General features: G+C 41.0%; 1 protein-coding gene across 2 annotated transcripts in view; it reads right to left on the bottom strand.

Annotated features, from left to right (window-relative positions):
- The window catches only part of LOC120536033 (rho guanine nucleotide exchange factor 4-like), a 402069-nt gene that overhangs the window by 307740 nt on the left and 67856 nt on the right, over positions 1 to 26473 (bottom strand). For both annotated transcript variants that reach the window (XR_005635003.1, XM_039764347.1), the window contains exon 2: positions 2838 to 2967. Coding sequence is in view for 1 of the 2 variants with exons in the window: in XM_039764347.1 (XP_039620281.1) it covers positions 2838 to 2967 (130 nt within the window). In the remaining variant the exon portion in view is untranslated. The remainder of the gene's footprint in view (positions 1 to 2837; positions 2968 to 26473) is intronic.

The raw sequence follows: 26473 nt of genomic DNA, 5'->3' as shown, positions 1-26473 counted from the left end.
CATGCATCGAAGCTTCTCAGCTGTGCTTGTGCTAAGAAAAGGAAAGATTTTAAAAATAACGTAACACGATTGTCAATGTGACCTTTTGTAAGTAGTGCCTGGAGGATTAAATGTGGAGAAACTCTAGAGACAGTGTGTGTATTAACTTGTGGATTTTTCTGTGAGTATTTGGTGGCAGTGTGACAAGTTGCTTCGAAGACGGCGTTAGCGAGCTCAGCTCAGAGCAAAATTAGGTAAATGGGAGGGGAGATGATGACGTCACTCCCCCACCCGCCTTTAACTGTCAATCCCCCACAAACACAGTCTCGGATTTTGCATAAGCACACCCCTTCACCTACAATTTTAACTCAGTTACAAAGTGATCAAAACTCTCGTTTATATCCCGTCCTCTCATTAAACTTGTATCCCGCATTACCTGTGGGCATGTGAAACGCCAGCGGTAGCCTGTCTATGAACTTAATTTAAAGTTTAGGTTTACACCTTGCTTTCTTTCCGAAGTAGCAGAACTCATGAATATGGTTGTATATGTCACTCGCTCGCTTCTTATTGTTTCGCTGCCTTCTCAATTATATAATGCATGTTTTCTTAAGCGCTTTTTGGAGGTCTTCCTGGTTTTCTACGTACTGCGTTGACAGTCAGTTCACGTGATTACGTGGGAGGAGTGATGATGTCACATGAAACTCCGCCCCCCACGTCTTTCCAGCTCAACTCCATTACAGTTAATGGAGAAAAATACCTTCCAGTTATGACCATTAGGCGTAGAATTTCGAAATGAAACCTGCCCAACTTTTGTAAGTAAGCTGTAAGGAATGAGCCTGCCAAATTTCAGCCTTCTACCTACACGGGAAGTTGGAGAATTAGTGATGAGTGAGTGAGTGAGTGAGTGAGAGAGTGAGTGAATGAGTGAATGAGTGAATGAGTGAGTGAGTGAATGAGTGAGTGAGTGAGTGAGTGAGGGCTTTGCCTTTTATTAGTATAGATATACTATGTGACATTGACCACAATTAAATGAATTGGTTAAAAAATAAATGTTACACCTGTTTTTACATTCTATTAATTACATTTTAAGTAGTTTTCGATTTGGCTGATGATTTGGTGGGTCAGGGTCATCATACCGCATCTCTCCATGTACAGGCAAGCCATGATTGTCTGCCACATTATGCAGCATGCTACAAGCTTGCACAATGGTACACACTTTCTGTTGGCTATAGTGAAGCACGTTATAGAGTGGAAATGCTTTCTATTTACAATAGCGAATTCATTCTATAAAGGTGCCTTTATAGTGTAGTGTCGGCACCAAATGCCACGATAGATTCTCTGCACTTTGCATAGCTCTTTGTGGTGACTCGCTATCCTTAAAAGAACTGCTTGCCTTTTTCCACAACTGTGACTGTATGGAGTTACTGTTTGTATAGGCTCTCCTGCTGTAGATGATGCAATGCTCATTCATTTGGTGATTCATCCCTAGCTGATGTACAGTAACTTGTCCAGTGCCGTTGCAATAGCAATGTGGATGCAGTTGACTGCTCTGATTACATTTGGAAAACCGGACATTGCTCTGAATTGCACTTTGATATTTCCCAATTCAACCACAGTGTAAGGAAATCTGGATAACAAGCAGAAAATAATATCCTATACAACTGGCACGGCGCAACTCAGTGTTGTTTGTGAAATACCTGATCAGTCAGCAAGTTCATGTTGAAAAGCTCCTTTGGCTAAAAACCCAAGTGTGGACAGAACTTGCAAAGGAGTAGGTAGAGCACAATTCATCAAAGTCTGCCTTTGTAAAGCCAGCACCAGTTCAGCACACAGCTCCAAGAGGATAGCTCTTGGAAATCGAAATCAACTTACAAGCCAGTCATTACCATCTATAAATACAAACTCTCTTCTAATTCTTCACTTTGCAATGTCTTCTTACAGTGCTAAAGTAACTATGGTATGTGTAATAGTTTGGCCATGGCATGCACTATTACATTGTTATGGAATGATTACAATCAAGTGAATTGAATTTGTAAACAATACGCAATTCATTTCAGTGTATTTGATAAAGCACATGTCATGGATGAGAATATTTAAAAAGAAGGAAAGGGAAACAACACAGAAACACATTAGCACTGCTTTGTTGCTGGATGGAGCCCAATTTACAAAACCGAACAGAAACTTGTGTATGAACGGTGTGAGGCTACTGTGAAAAAGTGAGTGGCTTTACACCAATTTTAGTTTTTATACAACTCGAAGTGAGCTTGGAATACTGACTCATTGCTCCTTTGTTAAAAAAGGTGAAATTTGAAAAAAGAAAATCTTCACAAAATTCCTTCCTGAACACCACTTCATGTTTCAAGAACATTTCTTATATTAAACAATACATTTACACAACTTTCAAACTGCAGAACTATCCAAGCCATATAATTCAATTTTGGGTCATGAGCTGCAATGCAGGAACCAATCATGGACACCCATGGCAGGGCTCACTCACACACCTACCCAGCCTTCACACAGACAGCAACCAAAGCCAAAATTCAAACTCAGGTTGCTAGATCTGTTAACACTAACCACAGGAACATTATTTCTCAGGCAGACAAATAAATCTGCTATAAAGTTACAAAGAAAAATGTGTATTTCAGTAAAATAATTAAGTTGTCTCTTGGTGCCAAAAAAGCTGAAAAAAAAGCAAGAAATAGCATTTTTTCAATCTTCAGGGTTAATCTGATAAATACAAGTCTGTCTTTTTTAATAAACAGGGGACTGCATTTTACAACCATGGTTTGGTGCTAAGCAATCTGCAAGGGTAAATACTATAGAGGTATTGTGTAAGAGCTACAGGCAGATGAACTCACCAGGTAATGAGATGTACCTTTTCCAGTCCAGGCAGTCCAATCCAGTGCAAGTACTTTGGGAAAAATGTTGGTCCTTGAGGGGTAGTGGAGGAAACAGTATTGGTGTTGTGGGAGACACCCTCAGCCTTGTCTGCAACAATGAAAACAATTCAGTATTTGTAATGATGTTGCATGAATGTCTGCACCATCATAAATTTTAAATTTTTTATAAGACATTGCTGTTTCCAATAATACTTTTATGAAGAAAAACCTGCAGAAAGAAACAGTGTTCAACAGTAGATGCAGGGAATAATAAACATATACACTCACCTAAAGGATTATTAGGAACACCTGTTCAATTTCTCATTAATGCAATTATCTAATCAACCAATCACATGGCAGTTGCTTCAATGCATTTAGGGGTGTGGTCCTGGTCAAGACAATTTCCTGAACTCCAAACTGAATGTCAGAATGGGAAAGAAAGGTGATTTAAGCAATTTTGAGCATGGCATGGTTGTTGGTGCCAGATGGGCCGGTCTGAGTATTTCACAATCTGCTCAGTTACTGGGATTTTCATGCACAACCATTTCTAGGGTTTACAAAGAATGGTGTGAAAAGGGAAAAACATCCAGTATGCGGCAGTCCTGTGGGCGAAAATGCCTTGTTGATGCTAGAGGTCAGAGGAGAATGGGCCGACTGATTCAAGCTGATAGAAGAGCAACTTTGACTGAAATAACCACTCGTTACAACCGAGGTATGCAGCAAAGCATTTGTGAAGCCACAACACACACAACCTTAAGGCGGATGGGCTACAACAGCAGAAGACCCCACCGGGTACCACTCATCTCCACTACAAATAGGAAAAAGAGGCTACAATTTGCACGTGGTCACCAAAATTGGACAGTTGAAGACTGGAAAAATGTTGCCTGGTCTGATGAGTCTCGATTTCTGTTGAGACATTCAAATGGTAGAGTCAGAATTTGGCGTAAACAGAATGAGAACATGGATCCATCATGCCTTGTTACCACTGTGCAGGCTGGTGGTGGTGGTGTAATGGTGTGGGGGATGTTTTCTTGGCATACTTTAGGCCCCTTAGTGCCAATTGGGCATCATTTAAATGCCACGGGCTACCTGTTGTTCTGTTGTTTCTGACCATGTCCATCCCTTCATGACCACCATGTACCCATCCTCTGATGGCTACTTCCAGCAAGATAATGCACCATGTCACAAAGCTCGAATCATTTCAAATTGGTTTCTTGAACATGACGATGAGTTCACAGTACTAAAATGGCCCCCACAGTCACCAGATCTCAACCCAATAGAGCATCTTTGGGATGTGGTGGAACGGGAGCTTCATGCCCTGGATGTGCATCCCACAGATCTCTATCAACTGCAAGATGCTATCCTATCAATATGGGCCAACATTTCTAAAGAATGCTTTCAGCACCTTGTTGAATCAATGCCATGTAGAATTAAGGCAGTTCTGAAGGCGAAAGGGGTCAAACATCGTATTAGTATGGTGTTCCTAATAATCCTTTAGGTGAGTGTATGTTTCCTTAACAAACCTTTTTGCAAGCTATGAAATAACTGTTTGAATAGACAAAGGTATATTTTAAGTTTTTTAAACACACTTGTTTGGAAAGGATAGTTGAGAGACAAAACTTGTGTGGGCAGCAACATGTAAAATACAGAAACCAGTACTGCCTGACTTGCCAACTACTGAACGAGACACTCAAACACGTAAAACTATTGGATCAATTCACAGTTGTCAATTTAGGCAATATCATGTTATTTGACATTTGGAGAAAGCAGGAGAATCAAGAGGAACAATGTCTTAACACAGGCAAAAAGTCAAACTCCACCCACTGGCACTCAGAATTCCTAATAAAGTTTTTATTTTATAATAACACGCTGCAAATATCTACAGATGTATTCAAAAAATACAGCATGTCTTCCTGTAGGGTGCTTGCTCTAATATACAAAATTGCATTCTTAATGATCCTGCAAAACATTTACACTATGTTTAGAAATTAAAGAGGTCTAATTTAATGCTATTCAAAATCATATTCATTTTCCTTTATATATTTATATAAATAGCTTCTAATTACTCAATATTTACACCTTTTCATTGTCCCAGAAGCCTGCATTTTCTTAAGCAGTATAAATGCAGATTCACAGCATTATTGGTAAACTATTGTTGATATATTTTGCTAACATATGCAGAAGATGAATAAAGATTTTGGAATTGTGGTAACTTTATCAAGGAAAGAATGAAAATATTTTGTGAACGCCTCCCGGCACAGACAGGCGGACATCTTGTTTTAAAACCACCGCACGTTTATTATACAAATTATTTACAGTACTTAGGTCACCAAGACCCCCAAATAATGGTCACAAAGACCCAGTCACGTGCACAAACCCCAAATAGTCCTCAAAATCCTGGCCACAATGCCTTTCTTCGGGCCGCCTCCACACTCCTCTTGCTTCGTCCTACTTCCACCCGACTCCAGCCCTGAATGAATGGAGACGACCCGGATGAGCACCTGGTGTTCCCGGCATTCCTTCTCTGACCACGCCCCAGCGTGGCGGAAGTGTCGGCTGTCCTCCGGCTGCTCTCCGGCATCCTCCAGTCTTCCCCCAGCACTTCCTGGTGTGGCGGGAGTGCTGGGGAAACAAGTCCCCAAGGCATTGGGGCGCCTCCTGGCGGTGACCACGGGCTCCTACAGGGAAGGGCTTCCATGCCCTTGACCCGTGGCCCCCAAAGCAACCCGGAAGGCAAACCCCACGTGATCCAGGCAGGGCTCTGACCCTCTTCCGGTCCCTCCTGGCGTCCCGGCCGGGTCATGGCCCCTGGCATCCCTGACAGTGCCCCACAGCCAGCGAAGACCACTCGTGGGCAAGAGCGACCCGTCCCGCGAGGGCAGCAGAGCCCCGAAACGGGCCCCACTCGAGGATAGCCGGGGTCCGGCCCCGCACTCCTAGCAGGGACAGGGCGGAGACACAATCCGAGCACCAGCCCTGGTGCATCCTGTGCCTCGCACAGGTTGTGCTCCCCCCTTTTACCGGCACCCCGGGCCTCCTCGATCGGCACCCCCTCCGAGGCCTCCACGCCCCTTTGTTCCGAGCCACTCGTTCCCCTGTAGGCTCCTCCAGCTGTGAGCGCACCTGCGCACCAGCAGAGAGATTATTCCGCAGACGGCCCGACATCAGAGGGCTGCTCCGCCACGAAGGGGCTCCTTCAGCTCGCCCGGGGTCCGTCCCTACAAAAGAGAACACAGGGGCAGAACCGCTGCCAAAGCACCCAGCTCGTGCCACGCACGGGCAGCGTTCCCCCCTCCAATCGCCCCGGCACTTGCCTGATCGGCACCCTCTCCGCGCTTCCGTGTCCCTCTCAATGATGGAGCCGCCGGCACCGCCTGCTCTCTCTCCGCCGGCCTCAGGGATTCCCTCTGCTCCCCCAGAGGGCAGCAGCCAGCACGCTGCACCCAGCAACGCGCGTCTCACCATATTGGAGGAAGCGCCACCCAGCCGCTTAATCCTCCCTTCATTCTCGGACGCCTTGACGGTGTGCGACTCCGTAGATAACCAACGCGAGCCCCTGTCCCGTCTGCGGCCCCTTCATATCGGAGGAATCGGCACCCAGCCCTTTATTCCTCCGTTCACTCTGGGACGCCATGACGGTTTGAGACTCCTTATGGAATAAAAGGCGCCTCTGTCCCGTCTGCGTCCCTATAGTGCGGCGCAAGACCGCAGCCGACTCGGGGCGGAGGGCGCTAGGACCCGGGGCACTTAGCAGCCCGTGTTCATTCAGCGCCCTCACGGACTCCCCTCGCCCGCGATACAGCCCGCTGGCGCGCGCCTCCTGTCGGAGGGCTGCTTACTCGAACTGATCGTTGTCATCACAGCCTTTTCAGCAGACCCTCCCGTATGCTTTACGGAGTCGGCTGTACTCACCGTCTCCGCTGTAACTCTCCGGCTGGAGATTCCAGCGTCGCGCCGTCCCGTTGGTGATCGAAACAGTCTCAGCGCCAACGCCTTCCTCTCCAGTTCCAGCACCTCAGCCCGGAGGTTACAAAGCACCTGCAACACACGCTGCCCGGTGGGCTGAAGGGACACCCCAGCTCCGCCAAAGCAGCCGCAAAGACGGGAAGTGAAGCGGCGCTGAGCCTACCTTTCTGTCAGCCTCCAGCGCCGCCACTTCCTGTGGGCCTTCTCCTCCGCCCAATCGGGTCTCCCCCTGCCCGTGATGGACATTCCTTGGTCCCGCTCTCTGCAGTCATCGGCGGGCCCGCAAGACACACCGCCCAATCGCGTGCCTGTCAGGGGGAGGGACTTCTGGTCCGCGGCCATCTTGCCTCCCCTTCTGCGGTGGCGACGTGCCTGCCGGCAGCCCTGCTGTTGCCAGCGCCTTTCGAGCTGCAGCGTCTCCTCCTCCACAGCCCTCGCGGCTGCCGCCACGCTGCCGGAGCCCCGCAGACCAGCATGCGCCTGCCACCGACGTGGATCCGGGAGGTCCCTGCCTGCAAAAGAGAAAACACGCCGGTCCCCATGGGCCGGCTGCCGCTAGGCAGGGAACTCACCTTCCCGGACTCGTCAAACCGAGGACACTTCCTCGGCGTGGCCTTTCTTGACGCCATGCGGTCCCGGGCGCCTTCAGCAACGGCCTGCTTGTAGGAGACCGCTGCACTCGTTGTAGGCACGCCACCTGCCCGCATCAGGGAAACATGGCCTTCCTGCGGACCCCTGGCGGTCCGTGGGGTTCCTTTACCCCGCGGGGCTGTGTGCACGCAGCACCCGCGGTCACGTGGGTGGGGTCCCCTGCTGCACCGGGCCGCCCACAACAATATTTTTTTGATCAGGTCTCCGCCTTGAAACAGGCGGAGCATCCTGCCGACTACGCCAGATGTGAACGCCTCCCGGCACAGACAGGCGGACATCTTGTTTTAAAACCACCGACGCGTTTATTATACAAATTATTTACAGTACTTAGGTCACCAAGACCCCAAATAATGGTCACAAAGACCCAGTCACGTGCACAAACCCCAAATAGTCCTCAAAATCCTGGCCACAATGCCTTTCTTCGGGCCGCCTCCACACTCCTCTTGCTTCGTCCTACTTCCACCCGACTCCAGCTCCGAATGAATGGAGACGGCCCCTTTTATAGACGACCCGGATGAGCACCTGGTGTTCCCGGCATTCCTTCTCTGACCACGCCCAGCGTGGCGGAAGTGTCGGCTCGTCCTCCCGGCTGCTCTCCGGCATCCTCCAGTCTTCCCCAGCACTTCCTGGTGTGGCGGGAGTGCTGGGGAAACAAGTCCCAAGGCATTGGGGCGCCTCCTGGCGGTGACCACGGGCTCCTACAGGGAAGGGCTTCCATGCCCTTGACCCGTGGCCCCCAAAGCAACCGGAAGGCAAACCCCACGTGATCCAGGCAGGGCTCTGACCCTCTTCCGGTCCCTCCTGGCGTCCCGGCCGGGTCATGGCCCCTGGCATCCCTGACAATTTAAAAGAGTAATGGTTTAATTCCATGTTGAAAGGCAAACAGATTCTAAGATTAAAACAATTAAATTTCAAATTTAACAAACAATCCAAAATTAAAAACAATAAAAATAGTACAATTAGAAATTTAAATTGGATGGCCTAAAAATAAATAATGAATGTAGATTATTTCCTAATATCTTGAAATAGTGCTTCTACCTGAAAGGTATAGGCAAGAGGCAGCAAGTGCAAGCAACAAGCATAACATCACAGCAGAAGTCCCTCCCGCAAAGACATGACTTTGGGGAGGATGAGTAGAAACTGCCACAAAGGAATCAGTCACCTGGATGAAAGCTATATAAATTTTTTATGAGTATGAGGGGCCATTCAGGAAAAAAAAGATTGGTTCGTAAATATATAAATTGGTTCAGATATATAAATTGGTTGATATATATTGGTTGGGATATATATTTTGGTTTAAATAGACCAGTTAGATATATACATTAGTTCGGATACATCCTTTCAGATATATATATATATTGGTTAAGATAGATCCGTTTGGATATATAGGTCAGTTCAGATATATACATTGGTTGGAATTTATGGGCAGGCACAGCACGCGGCCACTGTAGGGGATAGGATGCAGACACATAGTGGAGAAGATTAAATAGAAGACTATACCTATGACCTTTTAAAATCAATTTTGCATAATTTTACCTCTCCATTGTTCATTTTGTAATCAGCAGAAAGAGGGCACACATTTTACGTCTCTGCAGCAGCCATGGAAATGAGTGTCCCGAGCAGTGGATGAGACATGCGTTTTCATTCCAATAGTTTTAATGACTCACATGGCGGAGGTGAAATTTGAGTTCAACAACAAAGCCTTTCCTGTGGTTTTTTTTTTCCTTTTTTATCCCCAGGAACAACCACCTGTGTAAATGTTTAAGAGCAAGCTATCACTTATAGCATGACAATGGATTGTTATATTTATTTTAACGAGTTGTCTTTTAAATGTCTTTGTAAAGTGTTACTGGGTGTTGAGTAATGTATAATTATTACTGATATTTTACTAAATATTACTATCCATGTTTCTTTGTTGAAGAAATTTTTGGTAACAGAACAGTAAACACACCAAAATGACTGAAAATACAACTGACGACTGGTATTTGTCAATATCATTTTAACAAAGTTTACCTACTGCCCTCAATCACAGAGCACCGGTAAAACATCAATAGCAGTTAAATTACCTGCTGCCTTAGAACGCAGACATCAGGACATCACTGTGCGTGCCTGTTTACTAACAGATATGACAAGTTAAAACAAAAGACAAGCGGCGAGCAAAGGCACGCGAACAAGAGAAGTTCCTCAGCAATCACATCTCAGTGCACCTAAGAGAAGGGACACTGAATTCTATGAGCCACAGATATTTTAGAGCACCTATTGAAATATTTATTTATTGATTAAGATCAGTGATTTCCAACGGTTCACAGGTGTGCCATAAAATTTTTTTAAAGCAAACTAATTAAAGACTTCTTTGAAGAAATATGACACAAAATAAGTCTACGACACAGATTCTATACCAATTTTATATGATTTTTACATCATTGTTTTAATAATAACAATTATTAAAACATTGTTTTAATAAGGGCTTACCCTTACTGTTATTGGCGGAAGCAGAGAGCGGCAGCGGATCAGCAAGCGGAAGCAGAGAGCGGCGGCGTCTCCCACAGGCACGTAGCCCTTCGAAAGCACCCGAGCAAGTTCACCTGAGGTAAAGCCGGCAGCTGACCAGTAGAAATAACCGGCAGTGAGAAATTAAAGTCAATCGCTCAGCGGGTGGTGGAAACTTAAAGCGACTGTGATTCAGCTCAACACGGAAAGCGCAGAAGCACCTATAAAAACGGCAAAGATGACTTCAACATTTAATGTAAGTTCTATCTGCTCTCTGCCCATCGAGGGCACGTTTATATGTTGTGTGTCCTGCAGTATGTACAGCTCAGGTTTTCCGGCCGACAGTGCAGATAGCTTCACCTGCCAAAAATGTTTAGTTAATTTAGAGTTGGTCGGGAAAATACGCGAATTGGAGGACCGCGTTAGGAATCTGATAGCGATTAGGCAAACCGAAAATTGGATCGACTCGGTTTGTTTAGACAATTCGGCTACATCTGATTCGGCTTCAGTCTCTCCAGGTCCCACTGTAGTCAGTGCGAGGCCGAAATCAGCAGCACCAATTCAGCCACAGGGCGAGTGGGTAACAGTAAGACGGGGTCTAAGAATCCAAAATTTAGTCCCCCAGCACCCAGGTCACCAATTCGGACCCAGAACAGGTTCTCAGCTCTCCAGCGCCTGTGGAAACTGAGAATAATAAAGTGCTCATAATTGGCGATTCCATAGTGCGGAATGTTAGAATTCCAAACTATGTTAAACCAGCAGTTAATGTTAAGTGCCTTGCAGGGGCCAAGATTTCTGGCATAAAGGCCGCATTGGACCGTGTCGCAGAAGATGAAGTATCTACCTTATTTATTTACAGCAATCTGAGGTATTAAAGCAGAACTTCATCTCTCTATGCACCAAAGCTAAAACAAAATGTCGGAATTTAATTGTATCTGGTCCCTTACCAAGATTATATAGAGGGGATGTGATTTATAGCAGATTGCATTCCTTTCACTGCTGGCTAGAAACCTGGCGTGCAAATAAAAGCATAGCATTTGTGAACAATTGGGATGATTTTTGGGAAAGGCCTGGATTTTTCAGAAGAGATGGTCTTCATCCTAACTGGAGGGGATCTTATGTATTATCCCAAAATATGGCAGCAAAACTGCCTGGTTGACTGATTAGAGCACCATCCAGGCCGCAGTCATGTGATCTTAAATCACAGGCTGTTCTTTATCCCACCTGTTATTTTCCTGAAGCTGTTACCCATAATCCCTGTTGTGGGGCATCCAGTAAATTTAGTCTTGATACAAACCATAAATTAATTGATAACCAAAAAATAAGGTGTATAATTAGACCAAGGGATAAAACCAGACACTCCACCAGGGGCATCTGTAATAGAAATTTAATTCAAATTAAAACAAAAATATATCAGCAGTTCAGAAAGAACCATGCAGTTTTAAATGCTGTTTATTGAACATTCGCTCTCTTGGCACTAAAGCTGTTTTGGTAAATGATATAATATTAAGTACAAAATCTGATCTGTGTCTTCTTACTGAAACCTGGCTTAGTAAATGTGACACTGTTCCCCTAGCTGAGGCGTCACCAGATGGATACTCGTTCCTTCATAAGTCTAGAGATTCTGGTCGAGGAGGAGGCCTTGGAATAATTCATTGTAACAAAATGCAAATCACTCCTAAAATTTAGGCAACTTTACATCCTTTGAGGCATTCATTTTAAATATTAAAACAGATTCCAACACAATTATAGTGCTAGTCTACAGACCACCAGGGCCATATTCATTGTTCATGACTGAATTTAGCAACCTTCTGTCTGATTTGGCTATAAATTATGATCACGTAGTTCTGATGGGGGATTTTAATGTACACATTGATGTGGAAACTGACACTTTTAGCAAATGTTTTACTTATTTGTTAAATTCAGTAGGATTTTGTCAGATTGTCAAAGGTCCAACTCATAATCATAACCATACATTAGATTTAATTATAACTTACAAAGTTGAAATTCAAAATTTAAATATTACTCCATTAAATGTAGTTATTTCCGATCACTTCTTAATTACTTTGATTTAGTTCTGCCCATGCCAGCACACTCGCAGATTAAAACAAAGACAGTGCGACATCTAGATTGTAATTCTGCTTCAAAATTTATAGATACCTTGAGTAAGTCGAGTGTAATTGTGGAAAACCATTTAGATCAGTTAACATCAAATGTAAACGTGGAAAACAATTTAGATCAGCTAATATCACATTATAATGTGACCTTGAGAGATGCTCTGGACACAGTGGCTCCCTTAAAACAAAAGTGATCAAAGCACATAGAAACTCTCCCTGGTTTAATGAAAACACTCGAGCTCTTAAATTAGAGTGTCGAAAACTGGAGCGCAGATGGAGAACAACAAAGCTACATGTCTTTCAAATTGCATGGACAGAGAGTGTAAATAAATATAAAAAAGCCCTCTTTAAAGCTCGCTCAGAATACTATTCTACAATAATAGATAGCAATAATAAAAATTGCTTTTGTTGTAGCACTTTGAGATCTTATCAATGAAAAGTGCGTTACAAATAAAATCTATTATTATTATTATTATTATTAAATCCTAGGGTACTTTTTAGAGCAGTGGCTAAATTAACAAATGAGAATTCAGATCAACAGTGCAAAATACCAACAGATATTAGCAGTACAGACTTTATGAACTTCTTCAATGAGAAAATTAAAAATATAAGATCCCAGATCTCAGCATCACAGTACAAACCAAATACTAGCTTAGCAGACCCTGCACATTGCATTCAGCACTTTAATAATTTTAATCCTGTAACTCACCAGGAAGTCTTAACTTTAATTACTAAAATGAAGCCCACTACTTGTTCCCTAGATCCAGTGCCAACAAAACTAGTAAAAAGTGCAATGGATGTTCTTGCAGCACCTATTCTAACCGTTATCAATAGTTCATTACTGCATGGCACCGTACCTGATGCACTAAAAGTGTCAGTCATTAAACCTTTACTTAAAAAGTCAGACCTAGACCCACACATACTAAATAACTATAGGCCTATTTCAAATTTACCATTTCTCTCTAAAATACTAGAGAAAGTAGTCGCCAGTCAGCTTCAGTCACACCTTACATTACAATTTATTTGAGAAATTCCAGTCTGGCTTTCGCACTGGTCATAGTACAGAAACGGCACTAACACGGGTTGTAAATGACATTCTGATATCCTCTGATGAAGGAAATTCCACTGTAATTATGTTGTTGGACTTAAGTGCAGCATTTGACACCATTGACCATTCTATTTTACTGCACAGGCTAGAAAACGATGTTGGGCTTACAGGCCCCGTGCTCGCTTGGTTCAGTTCTTATTTATCAAATCGATTCCAGTATGTACAGAAATGTGCAGACAGTACTCCATCATTATACACAGAAGTTCAATATGGTGTCCGCAGGGCTCAGTACTGGGACCTTTACTGTTTTCACTTTACATGCTTCCACTGGGATCTCTCATTAGGAAACATAATGTTAATTTTCACTCGTATGCAGATGACACCCAGTTATACCTTTCATTTAAATCAAATGAAGTTTCTCCGATGTTGTCTTTAATTAGTTGTGTTAGTGAATTAAAGGAATGGATGAATGAGAACTACTTGTCTTTAAATACAGATAAAACAGAGATGTTAATTGTTGGAGGGAATGACGCTGATCACAGCAATATTTTGTCGTCATTTAACTCAGTTGGAATCCCAATTAATTTTACTGAATCAGCCCGCAATCTAGGAGTTATCTTTGACTCTAGCATGTCATTTAAAGCATATTACAAAGTCGTCCAAAACATGTTTTTCCATCTTAAAAATGTTAGGAAATTAAGGCGCTTTCTAAATAAACAGGATTGTGAGAAATTAATTCATGCATTTATCTCTAGTAGGATTGACTACTGCAATGCGGTGTTCACTGGCTGTTCAAACTGTTCTCTATACAGCCTCCAGTTAATCCAAAATGCGCTGCAAGAATTATTACAAGAACAAGAAAATATGAACACATAACCCCAGTTCTTAAATCTTTACACTGGCTCCCAGTTAAGTTTAGGGCAGATTTCAAAATCCTCCTTTTAACATATAAAGCATTAAATGGCCAAGGTCCGGCTTACTTGTCTGAACTTATCATGACTTACAAACCTGAGCGCACATTAAGATCTCAAGATGCCGGTCTGCTTAGGATTCCAAGGATTAATAAAATAACAGTGGGAGGTCGAGCTTTTAGTTACAGGGCCCCTAAACTGTGGAATGGTCTTCCTGCTTCCATAAGAGATGCCCCTTCAGTCTCAGCCTTTAAATCCCGGCTGAAGACTCACTACTTCAGTTTAGCATATCCTGACTAGAGCTGCTGATTAACTGTACATACTGCATCTCTGTTGTTAGTCATTAGCACTATAACATAAGTAACATGATAATTATATTTGAATACTAACCCTCACCTATTCTGTTTCTTTTCTCGGTACCCAAATGTGGCATTGGTGCCACGCCCACCTGCCAAGTTGTTTGCCTGCCTATGGTAAAGTCATCCCTGATGGAGGATCACAGGAATCATGGGAAAGAGGGGTCCTTTCATCGGAGCAACGTTTCAGCCGTGGCATGGCCAAATGGGGAGGCAGCTAGATGGATGAGGTCTCCAGGACTCTAAAAATATCCAAACCTAATTATGTCATATCATCTACTGTTAAACCGTACTTCTAAAATTTTTATTATTATGCTGTATTAAGGAATTGTTCTGTTCTGTGTATTGTATTGTATTGACCCCCTACTTTTGACACCCACTGCACGCCCAACCTACCTGGAAAGGGGTCTCTCTTTGAACTGCCTTTCCCGAGGTTTCTTCCATTTTTCCCTACAAGGTTTTTTTTGGGAGTTTTTCCTTGTCTTCTCAGAGAGTCAAGGCTGGGGGGCTGTCAAAAGGCAGGGCCTGTTAAAGCCCATTGCGGCACTTCCTGTGTGATTTTGGGCTATACAAAAATAAACTGTATTGTAATAATATACATACACTATATGTGAACTGTAAAGCAATAAATGTATAATTTTGTGCATTTTAACCATCTCTCAACTTGTTAAAAATTGGTATATAATCAATTTATATGAACCTTTACCTGTACTGCCGAGCACATAGTGTCTCCATTTATGCCCCACTACGCAGCAGCTGAATTTGATCATGCATTCACACGTATAATAATACTAATAATAATAATAAGAAGAATTCCTTATGTTTTTATAGCGCCTTTCTTACTACTGAAAGAAATTTGTAAAAATAAATAAAATAACAGAAAGGAAGACCCCCATACACAAACCAGTGATCATTTAACTGCGAGTCATCAATCTTACTCCTACCACCACCTTTTCCTGTTAGATAAAGCACATTATAATTTTGAGCACTACTTTTTTATTTTAAACTGTCATAAGTAAATTATATCAAAAAGGTTTTTTAAAAAGCCAATTGGAAGTAAATAGGGTAAGTAAAAACTATTTTTTTTAAGTCAATCAAAAATGCTCACGCCTAAAAAAAGATCAATAGTCAAAATAGAAGACTCTATCACCTTGTTGACGTGAATCATCTTTAAATGAAATGCTGCCAATAAGGAATAATAGAAATCCCCGCGCTTTCTATCTTTGACCAACTAACGTTTTATTGGGTGAAAAAAATTATCGCCCCTGACAGATCAGTTATTTATGAAGCAGGAATATTCTGGTCATTCTGATCAACATTTAAAAGAAACAGTACAACTCCAGTGTTTTCCTCCATAACATCATTTCAGCAAATAGAACTAAGTTCCTTGCTAAAGCAGATCGCCCTTTAATGAAATGCTTCCAATACGGAAAACAGAAATTACCGGCCGGCTTTTTTCTGTCCAGCTTCTTCCTTAAGTTTATCCCTATAATGGTAACAAATGACAAGTGGAGTAGACACCAGGGTGAATAATGCTGAATGCTGCAGCTATGTAAGTTGCATGCCTGCTAGTGTGCATAACAGTTTAAAGTTGAATAAAAACATAATCATGATGATTATGTTTTTTAAAAACAAGACGAAAACACTTAAGCATCTCCATGTAACATATATAAATACTTGCTGCATTCCATTAAAAATGTAACAAACCAGTTTTTGCAATTTCCGGATTTACACCAAAACATATAAACTGTTAAATACTGGCTTCCTTAATTAAGGAAGAAATTCAATTCAAAGCTGAAATTTTTTGGGACAAAATCCTGTAGCCACAGGGAGCTCACAGAACTGAATTTGACAAGCACTGATCTAGCAAATGTCCTATTAGGCACAAAAGATTTATCCACTTGTGCAATGCAAATGCACATTTTTCATAGGTGTGACTATCCACAGTATATAATAATACAGTATGTTACAATTTTTCTATTTACAACTCAACGGTAAGAAGGTTTTTGCACCGCCAGTTCCTGATACTATGTAGCAAGCTAAACGATGCTGGCTGCAAAGTAGATTTTAAGACTACTTGATTCTCCTCTTGCAGCTCTGGAAACTAAGTGCAGGAATGGCTCTCAGCCTTACTTGCCCATGTTGCATTTGCCTAGGGAGAGACATATCTGTACAATTCAAACAGGCACCTCCTAAACCCTTTCCATGTGATCTCATTGAATGTCCTGAAATAGAAAGAAATGTGCTTCTTTCTGCACTTACTTGTTTCTAAATTATGAAAAGATCAGTAACAGCACACTACACAATAATGTCCGGTGAATACACTTGACACGAGGATTCATAGTTTTCATACTCTTTCTCTGCACGTTTAGCATTCATTTGCTCAGAGGTTGATGGACTTGAGGCTTCCTTAGCAGCTCTTCTTTTTTCCACCCTAGCGGCCCGATTCTTTTCTTTTTTCGTCTGCATCTTTTTCCATTAAAACCGATTAAGTCAGTGTTTGTGTTGCAATTGCTTACTTCGTTTTCTTTAAATTTTTACTTAAGCTGGCACTTAAGTCTTCAATCTGCCTCAAGAATGATTTAAGATATGAAGAGGTAGGGGAAGTTATGGCAAAGGTAGTAGGGATGAGAACGGCACCCATACACATGTGCTGCACGGCCGCCCTGAAAGCCTCTGCAGAGAGTTGATTCTACAATAAAATAAAATAAAAAAGAGGAATACCCTAGGAGGTCAATCATCACCCTGAAAGCGGATATTAGACGTCACATAGTATACGTCTGCAAAATTTCAGGTTAATAGGTCAAACAGTTTGCAAGCTATACATGATTTAAAATCCTGGACAGGCAAACGAACAGCCATGGTAGTGTATTATATATAAACCAGTAATGCCAAATTGCACGATAATGTGCAGTGAATCCACTTGACTTTTAGTTGTCATCCTCTTTCTTTCTCTGTACGTTTAGCATTCGTTTGCTCAGAGGTTGATGCTCTTGCAGCTTCCTGAGCAGCTCTTCTTTTCTCCACCCTAGCGGCCTGCTTCTTCACTTCTTTCGTCAGGAGCTTTTTGCGATAAAATTGATTAAGTCAGAGTTTGTGTTACTTAGTACGTTTTTCTTAATTTTTCACATAAGCTGACACTTAAGTGTTCAATCTGTGCTGCATGGCTACCCTGCTAGCCGCTTTTAAATGTTGATTCTACAATAAGATAAAATAAAAATAAAAAGAGGAATAGAAATCATCGCCCCGAAAATGGACAGTACAGTTCACGTAGTATATGTGTACCAAATTTCAGGTCAATTGGTCAAACGGTTTGCGAGCTACAGGTGATTTAAAATCCTGGACAGACAAACGAACAGCTACAGTAGCGTATTATATATAAAGATAGATTTGGATGTAACATTTAAACAATTCCTAGCTTCCCACATCCAAACTCATTTTTTTAAAATATTCTTACAATGAATTTCTAAAGACAAACATTAAAGTCTCATTGTTCCACCTTCTAACAGAAGATGTTTTACAGTTTAAGTGTAACTTAAATACTTCTAGCTACCTAACAAGCAAGTGTTGTATTAGGCTAATTAAACACTACATTACATTCTCTTAAAATGAAGCAATGTAGTAAGGTGACAGATCAGATTTAGAATCACAAAAGCCAGGGATTCTACAAAGCAAGGATAGGGACATTCAGAGGTGTAACTTGAGAAAAGAAATGTGCTCCAGTAACTATTATACATATTGTCTAGTCAGGGCAATATACAACATAATTCACCTGAGGGCAGTGAAATATAGGCATCTGCATTTTGGTCTATAGTAGGTCTAATGAGGCCACCTGGAACAGCCAGTGTGTGTTCTACGTCGGTGCTCATTATCTAAAAGCACATCTAACCCCAACAGAGATGTTGTTCCAGAATAGTATACACATAGCAATAGATATGGATTTTAAAGGCACCTCTGGCATTGGGCTCAATTAGCCTGTAATAAAGAAGTGAACAGAGCAAAGATTCACTTGACAGATGGAAGAGAGACCAGAGTGTGGAGAGTGAGAGGTATGGAAAGTGAAAAAGGCATATTTAGCACAGATAGTTTAGCAGGAAGTAGAGCAGCCACCACACAACATAGACATTGGTGCCACTGCAGGCTGGTTTCCAACCTGTCTATTCAACAGCAGACATTAGTTCCACAATGAAAACTGCATATTTACATTTTAATTAAAGTTTGAGGAAAAGTACAAATTAAAACAAGATTATGACATAAAAAGTGAAACAAAATTAAAGAAATTGCCATGGAGAGACAGTAGCATAAGAAGATGCCAAGACCTTGTGGATGTTCTTACTTTCTGTGGCTTTTCATGCTGCTCCACTGCTTGCCATCTCTTTCCAGACCGTATATCTTGAGCAAATATCTGTTTGCATTTTTTTTGTCTTCCAAAATCCACATATCATCTGGACTATATCTTTTAACCAGGGCCTTAGATCCCTTCTGAATCCAGGTAGGTCAGTCTTCAGGGCATGAGGGCAGAGTCCAGTGGTAAAAATCAGAGAGAGGATTTCGAGGAGTAGAAACAGTCCTGACCCAGAGGAACAAAAACTGGTCCTGAGATCTCTTTTATTTCTGTTTTACTTCTACTAGACACAAATACAGTAATCCCTCCTCGATCGCGGGGGTTGAAGTCCAGAACCCCCCGCGATAGGTGAAAATCCGCTAAGTAAAAAGCATATGTTTGTATGGTTATTTTTATACATTTTAAGCTCTTAGAAACTCTCCCACACTGTTTATAAATATTCTCCGCACAGTTATACAGTAAACCCTTGTTTATAGCGGTTGATCTGCTCCAGACAGATAAATGAATTCCAAGAAGTAGGATTCTTTATTTATAAATCTAATATTTTCACAGTTAGAGCATTGAAAACCGGTTTACGACCTTCTAAATATGTTTTTTAATGTTATTAGAGCCCTCTAGACATGGAATAACACCCTTTAGTCAAAAGTTTAAACTGTGCTCCATGACAAGACAGAGATGACAGTTGTTTCTCACAATTAAAAGAATGCAAACATATCTTCCTCTTCAAGATGCGCGTCAGGAGCGGAGAATGTCAGAGAGAGAGAGTAAAGTAAACAATCAAAAATCAATAGGGCTGTTGCGCTTTTAAGTATGCAAGCACCGCAATAAAGCGGCACAATGAAGGGATCAATGTGAAGGTATCTTCTAAGCAAACAGCCACTGTGCAAACAGCCGCTCTGCTCACACCCCCTCCGTCAGGAGCAGATAATGGGGCCAATCATATGCCTCCCTGATGGTATTGCATGATGGATAAGTATCTGCCTGTATTTCTCAGAGAGAGTGAGAGAGACAGAGAAAAGCAAACAATGAAAAATCAATACGGGCTATTAGAGCTTTTAAGTGTGCGGGAAGCATATCGTATATCATTGAGGAGTTTTATTTAATATGTAATACGTGCTCTGATTGGGTAGCTTCTCAGCCATTTGCCAATAGCGTCCCTTGTATGAAATCAACTGGGCAAACAAACTGAGGAAGCATGTAACATAAACTGAAAGACCCATTGTCCGCAGAAATCCGAGAACCAGCGAAAAATCTGTAATATATATTTAGATATGCTTACATTTAAAATCCGTGATGGAGTGAAGCTGCGAAAGTCGAAGCGCGATATAGCGAGGGATCACTGTAACACCACAATGATACAAAAAAAAGACAAAATGTATAGTCTCTTGTCTCTCTTTTATTTCATGTGAGCAAGTCTTTTTTGTTCTTAGGTTAAAATCCATGTGATATAAAAAAGAGATCTTTTTACAATCTGAAAATATGCTCAGTTTCAGCTTCAAGTGTATTTCTTAATTGTGGCCATGTCTGAGATATTCATTGAAGCTCTAGTTCGTTCTTCTAATATATGCATAAACACGAGTTTATTTTGACCTATTTCACATCATAATAGTAAATGATAAGCATTTTACTGTAGATTATTCACAAAATTTCAATCAATGTAATGAATTTGGTGTATTCCTACTTTATTTCTGTACTGTACTTTCATATTTTGGCAAACAAGACTCCTTCTATGCAAAGGGCTGCACACAGTTTCTCCCTTTCCTTCTCCACCAGAAAATGTCACACAGAACATTATGGATTATTTTCAGTTAACGTTTTTAAAAGCATTTTATCAGTTGCTTTCATCAGTCCTTATAGAAAATTACAGTTTACAGAGAACAATAAAACATTTACTCATAGTTCAACTGTTGGTATTTTTTCCTTTTTTGGATACCACTATGTCATGCCTGCATTCATGTTCTTCTCTATCAGGTACAGATAAATAACGAGCAGATAATCATCACATTTTTAGTACAACTCTGCTGTTCCCTCTAACTCTATTTCCAGCACATAGCAGTTTAGAATACACAACACAACTCTCCTTTAAAACAGACAAAGGGTTTTTAAGTAATCAACAGAAGTTTGGACACCTGTGCAAATTTTTTGCTTCAACTTACAAGGCTTCTTTTATTGTAATTGCTGCAGACCACCTGTAGGTTGTGACCAAATAGTTGTTTCCTGATGAAAGCCCTTTTGTAATATTGTGAATTTTTTTCAGTTTTTGCTAACCTAAACTTTAAATTTAAAGCTCTGGCAAATTACTGCATACCTTTTCACCATTTTGATCATTAATTGCATTTCAGCTGATTAAATTTGCAGAAAAACTGGAAAAACTGAGGTCTTCTAAAAATTTGGACCAGTAGTGTACACAGACAGATTCACTAAATTTACAACACAAAATTGTCTTCTGTGCCTTTCATAAGGATTGCTGTCTTGTATCTTTCTTGCACAACACTTTAACTTTCTACTGTTTTTTGAACTGCAGCCTAAATAATCCACAACACAGGTTGGCATAATATAATAAAATAAAATAAAAAGAATAATATAATGACTAATAATAATAATAATTAATATTTGCACATCTTAAACAGCTTATGGTTCTGTAAACTGCTACTATTACCTTAAACATAACAGATCTATTCACTTTCTCTTTTATTTTTCTACTCTTACAAAAAGAAGCACAGGAATGGTAACAAAAAGGTAAACAAAATGATAAAACAAAAATACTAGTCAAAATAATAACAGCATTTTACATATGTTCTTAGAGCTACCATTAAACATGGAAAATTGATTAAAACAGCATGGTAAGGAGGCCTGGGTTCACTTCCTGGGTCCTCCCTGTGTGGAGTTTGCATGTTCTCCCCGTGTCTGTGTGGGTTTCCTCCAGGTGCTCTGGTTTCCTCCCTTAGTCCAAAGACATGCAGGTTAGGTGCAGTGGCAATCCGAAATTGTCCATAATGTGTGCTTGGTGTGTGTGTGTGTGTGTCCTGCAGTGGGCTGGCTAACTTGGTACTTTTAATACATTTTTTATAATATGAAACACAACCTTTTAACCCCTTTATAACTGCATTTTGTCCCATTGATCTCTCTTACAAAAATGCAAGAAATGTATCCATGTCTTTTTCAATAAAGCGTAGCTATTAAAGCATTAACTTTTGTAATGAAAATATATTTATTTAAACAATAGAATAACTGAGGGTGGCATAGTGGCGCAGTGGTAGTGCTGCTGCCTCAGAGTTAGGAGACCCGGGTTCGCATCCCAGGTCTTCCCTGCACAGAGTTTACATGTTCTCCCTGTGTCTGCGTGGGTTTCCTCTGGGTACTCCAAAGACATGCAGGTTAGGTGCATTGGCGATTCTAAATTGTCCCTAGTGTGTGGTGGATATGTGTGTGTGTGTGCCCTGGGATTGGCCCCAGCAGACTCTTGTGACCCTGTAGTTAGAATATAGCATGTTGGATGGATGGATAGTATAACTGAGAATGCAGAAGCATAAAATTTTCTAAAAAATCACCATCACTGACAAAAAATATGAAGACAAATGCCATAACTTAAATGTTGTATATTATGAACTCCTAAAGCATTTTTAATGTAAATGAAAATTGAGAACCACTGGATACGCTGAAATAAACCCAGTCAGAACTTTTTACAAGATTTTGCTTCTCATCAAACAGGGATTTAATGAACTGAGTTGCCTCGGTTACAAAGCGTGATTTGCCCTAGTCCTCATTTAGGCGTGTAAGTTTAAGAGAAGCTTAATCACTAAGCGCGATTTGTGAAATATCCACCTGGTTAATGAAATGATATAAAAATAAAAAAATCTTTATTAGTATAAACAGGCATGATGGAAAAGGTAGTAGTAGTAGCAGAGGAAGTCAAAACATCTGTGCGCCAACACTTTGCGCGTGCTGTGATTGGACGAACTTTGTCATTCCCCAGTGACTGGATGCTTATGCACACACTTTAGTAAAGGGGAACGAAAACAATGACAGAGAAAGTCCCATATCTAGTTCAGGTAAAAAAAAAGAAAGTTTACTTTATAGTCATTAAACAAATCATATTTTTTAAAAATCTGTTTTTGTGTAGCTCAACGTCCTTTGTTTTCTCGGTTATATTAATTCATGTCTGATTGGAAAATGCGCTGCCTTTAGTTTGTTAAATGATATTGATAGCAATAAATGAGTTATCCATAGGTGTTGATCTGTGTTTGCTAAATAGTTAAATGAAGCTAAATTCACTAGTTAAAATACAATTGCACAAACAATTAAAAGTACCTTTTCATCTCACTGTCTGTGTATGTTTCTAATTTTGTAGTTGTGTCACTTTCAAAGATGGGCATACCAGCCAAACTTTTGGAATTTCAAAATAGTAATTATTTATGTGACAGGTCTCATTGCAGTCTTATTTATACGGAAGCATATTAGGGCCACGGAAATGAAAAAAAAATATGGACACAGTGTAGAAAAAAAAGTGTATGTCGAGAATAATGTCGTCATGTTGACTTTATTGTTGTAGTTTATTTTGTCATTAAAGTAGAAAGCCGTAAACATCATTTTAAAATCAATGTTTAATTTACTAGATTTTTCTCAAACCCCTTCATACTATAGCTCATTAAATACTTTGTGTTAAGTGTTCCTCGAGCCATGTTAATCGTTACGTGCTTCTTAAACTGACTTACTCTGGCACTAAGAGGAGGTGAAGGAGGCGATTGCCACACAGAATACATTAATTTCATGATATCCCTGCTCTCTGAACATCCATTCATCCATTTTCCAACCCGTTGAATCCGAACACAGGGTCACGGGGGTCTGCTGGAGCCAATCCCAGCCAACACAGGGCGCAAGGCTGGAACCAATCCCGGACAGGGCACCAACTCACCGCAGGACACACACACCCACACACCAAGCACACACTAGGAACAATTTAGAATCGCCAATCCACCTAATCTGCATGTCTTTGGACTGTGGGAGGAAACCCACGCAGACAAAGGGAGAACATGCAAACTCCACGCATGGAGGACACGGGAAGCGAATCCGGGTCTCCTAACTGCTAGGCAGCAGTGCTACCACTGCACCACCGTGCCACCCCTCTGAGCATTTAGAATGGTAAAATAAATACTTGATATCATTTTAATGATAAATCATGAATTAAACACATGGAGGCATGGTGGCGTGGAGGTTGCCCTGCTGCCTTGCAGCAAGGGGGTCCCGGGTGTACCCTGCCTTGAGTTTGCATGTTTCTGGTGGGTTTACTCAGCGTGCTTCAGTTTCCTTTTAAAGTCATGTAAGCTGTTTTGTTATGCTAAATTAACCCTAGTGTATGCGTGTGCTCGTATTCGCCCTACTTTATGCTGGTGCCCTGTTCAGGTTTTGTTCCTGCCTTCCGCACGATGCTTGCTGGAATGGATGCAAAATGGTGCCATGATTAAATATGTATAACAATTTTTTTTTCAAGTTCTGAGCACTTTATGTCCTAAGTTTATAGCTAGTTTTGCTTTCACAAAGAAGTTTATCGTGATTGGTTATGTGGAGAAAGAAAAAGGAAGAATAGGAATTGGGGGTTTGGTACGTCAGATAGAGACAACACGCATGCAATAATGAAGAACATCCATTGAATTCTTTGTTCGTGTCTCCAACCACCAGCTCACAAACCCAACTTTTACACAATATTTCAGTACGATACCCATTCATACATCTTCAGCACTACCACCACACCACCATGCATGTTTAATACATGCCTTAATGCATTTCATCATGAAAATGTTATCAAGTATTTATCTTAGCATTCTAAATGTTCAGAGAACAGGAATATCATAAAGTGAATGTATTCTGTGTGGCGATTGCTGCCTGCGCCTCCTCTCAGTACAGGAGGAAGTTGGTTTAAGAAGCACGTAGTGATGAACATGGCTCGAGGAACACTTAATACAAAGTATTTAATGTGCTATATTATGAAAGGGTTTAAGAAAATCTAGTAAATTAAATACTCATTTTAAGATGAAGTTTAGTTTACAATGTTCTACTTTAATGACAAAATAAACTACGCGAATAAAGTTAACACGTAGCGGCAGGAGTGTAAGGCGAGTTCAAGCATGGATAAAATGTGTGCCGAACGAAATCTCTCAGTCCAAAAGTTCTTTTTAAAATATTTAGTGAAAATTCAAAGCAAACAATCCACACAAGATTAAAGAAAAAAAGTTGTTACACACATAGAATAAAAGGCAAAAAAGGAAAAAAATGCATCTTTTCTAAACTTAATTTCTTCTGTACGCTTTAAACATACAGCGTTGCACTTTCAATTAAGTGCTTTGTCTTAGATGTTACTTGACACACAAAACATGAACACAAGGTACACAAGGCCTGAAAGGCACGGTTTAAAACCATGTGCCCTCTACACCTTACACATGGCAAGGCTGATCACTAACTGAGAATAATGTTTAGTCAGATAAGCTAGAAATAGTTAGAATATACCAATTCAATTCAACTGATGGGGGTTATAGGAACCTCCTATAGATAATGCACTATCATTTAGTAAAATATTTATGAATCTTATGTAACTAGAAAATGGCTCTTAGAAAACATGTTGACTTTAATATCGACATATATATATTTTTTCTTCACTATGTCTGTATTCTTCTCCGTGGATAAGCTGTAAATAGTTAGAATATACCAATTCAATTCAAATGATGGGGGTTATAGGAACCTCCCATAGATTATGCACTATCATTTAGTAAAATATTTATGAATCTTATGTAACTAGGAAATGGCTCTTACACAACATGTTGACTTTAATATCGACATATACTTTTTTTCTTCACTATGTCTGTATTCTTCTCCGTGGTCTTAATATGCTTCCATATGGCAAGACTTCCGGTTTGAGTGAACGCTGGCGGGACTGGTCGTCGCTGCTCGCCAGTAACAAGACTGTTAATTTTAGCTATGACTGGTGATTTTGATGGTGATATTGCCATTATTGCTGATATCTCTGTGTGGCTGTGTATTCATTAGCTTCACCCTAAACCCGTTTCGAAATTTACCTGGTTTGTTCTTTGTACACCTGAGCTGGTTGTGGCCTTGCTTACAATGTGGATTGGTAGGACATTCACCTGGTTAATGTTTGTTTGGTGTCTTCTGTCGCTCGCTATCCAACCTGCAACAGGCCTCCTCCAGTACTCAGTTGCTGAGCTTCTTCGACTACGTCTCCACCAGTCTGTGCCTCGGCTGTCTGCACTGCATATCGACCCGGACATCAGATTTCTCCCTCGTCGGAGATATATCCATCGTGGGTCCCGCCGGAGATTCTGAATAGATTCTGAATATTGTTCCTTTATCTTTGAAAACTGCTGCAATAACCCCAATATTGAAAAAACCTGGTGCTGATCCTACTAACTTCAATAATTTTCACTCTATTTCTAATTTGCCCTTTAATCTCCAAAATTCTTGAAAAAATAGTAGCTATCCAACTTCATAATAATCTATATGAAAAGTTCCAGTCTGGTTTCCACCCCCTTCACAGTGCAGTAACGACAATTGTTAAAATTCCCAATGGTCTTCTTATGGCTGCTGTCTCCGATTTAATTACTATTCTCATCCTCCTTGATCTGAGTGCGGCCTTTGATACTATTTGTCATACCATTCTCCTTAATAGATTATCTTTGATTGGAATTACCCACACTAAACTTGATTGGTTCAGATCCT

Source organism: Polypterus senegalus, chromosome 1 (assembly GCF_016835505.1).
Source record: "Polypterus senegalus isolate Bchr_013 chromosome 1, ASM1683550v1, whole genome shotgun sequence".
Classification (NCBI taxonomy): Eukaryota; Metazoa; Chordata; class Cladistia; order Polypteriformes; family Polypteridae; genus Polypterus; species Polypterus senegalus.
This window is presented reverse-complemented; position numbering and strand designations above follow the sequence as displayed.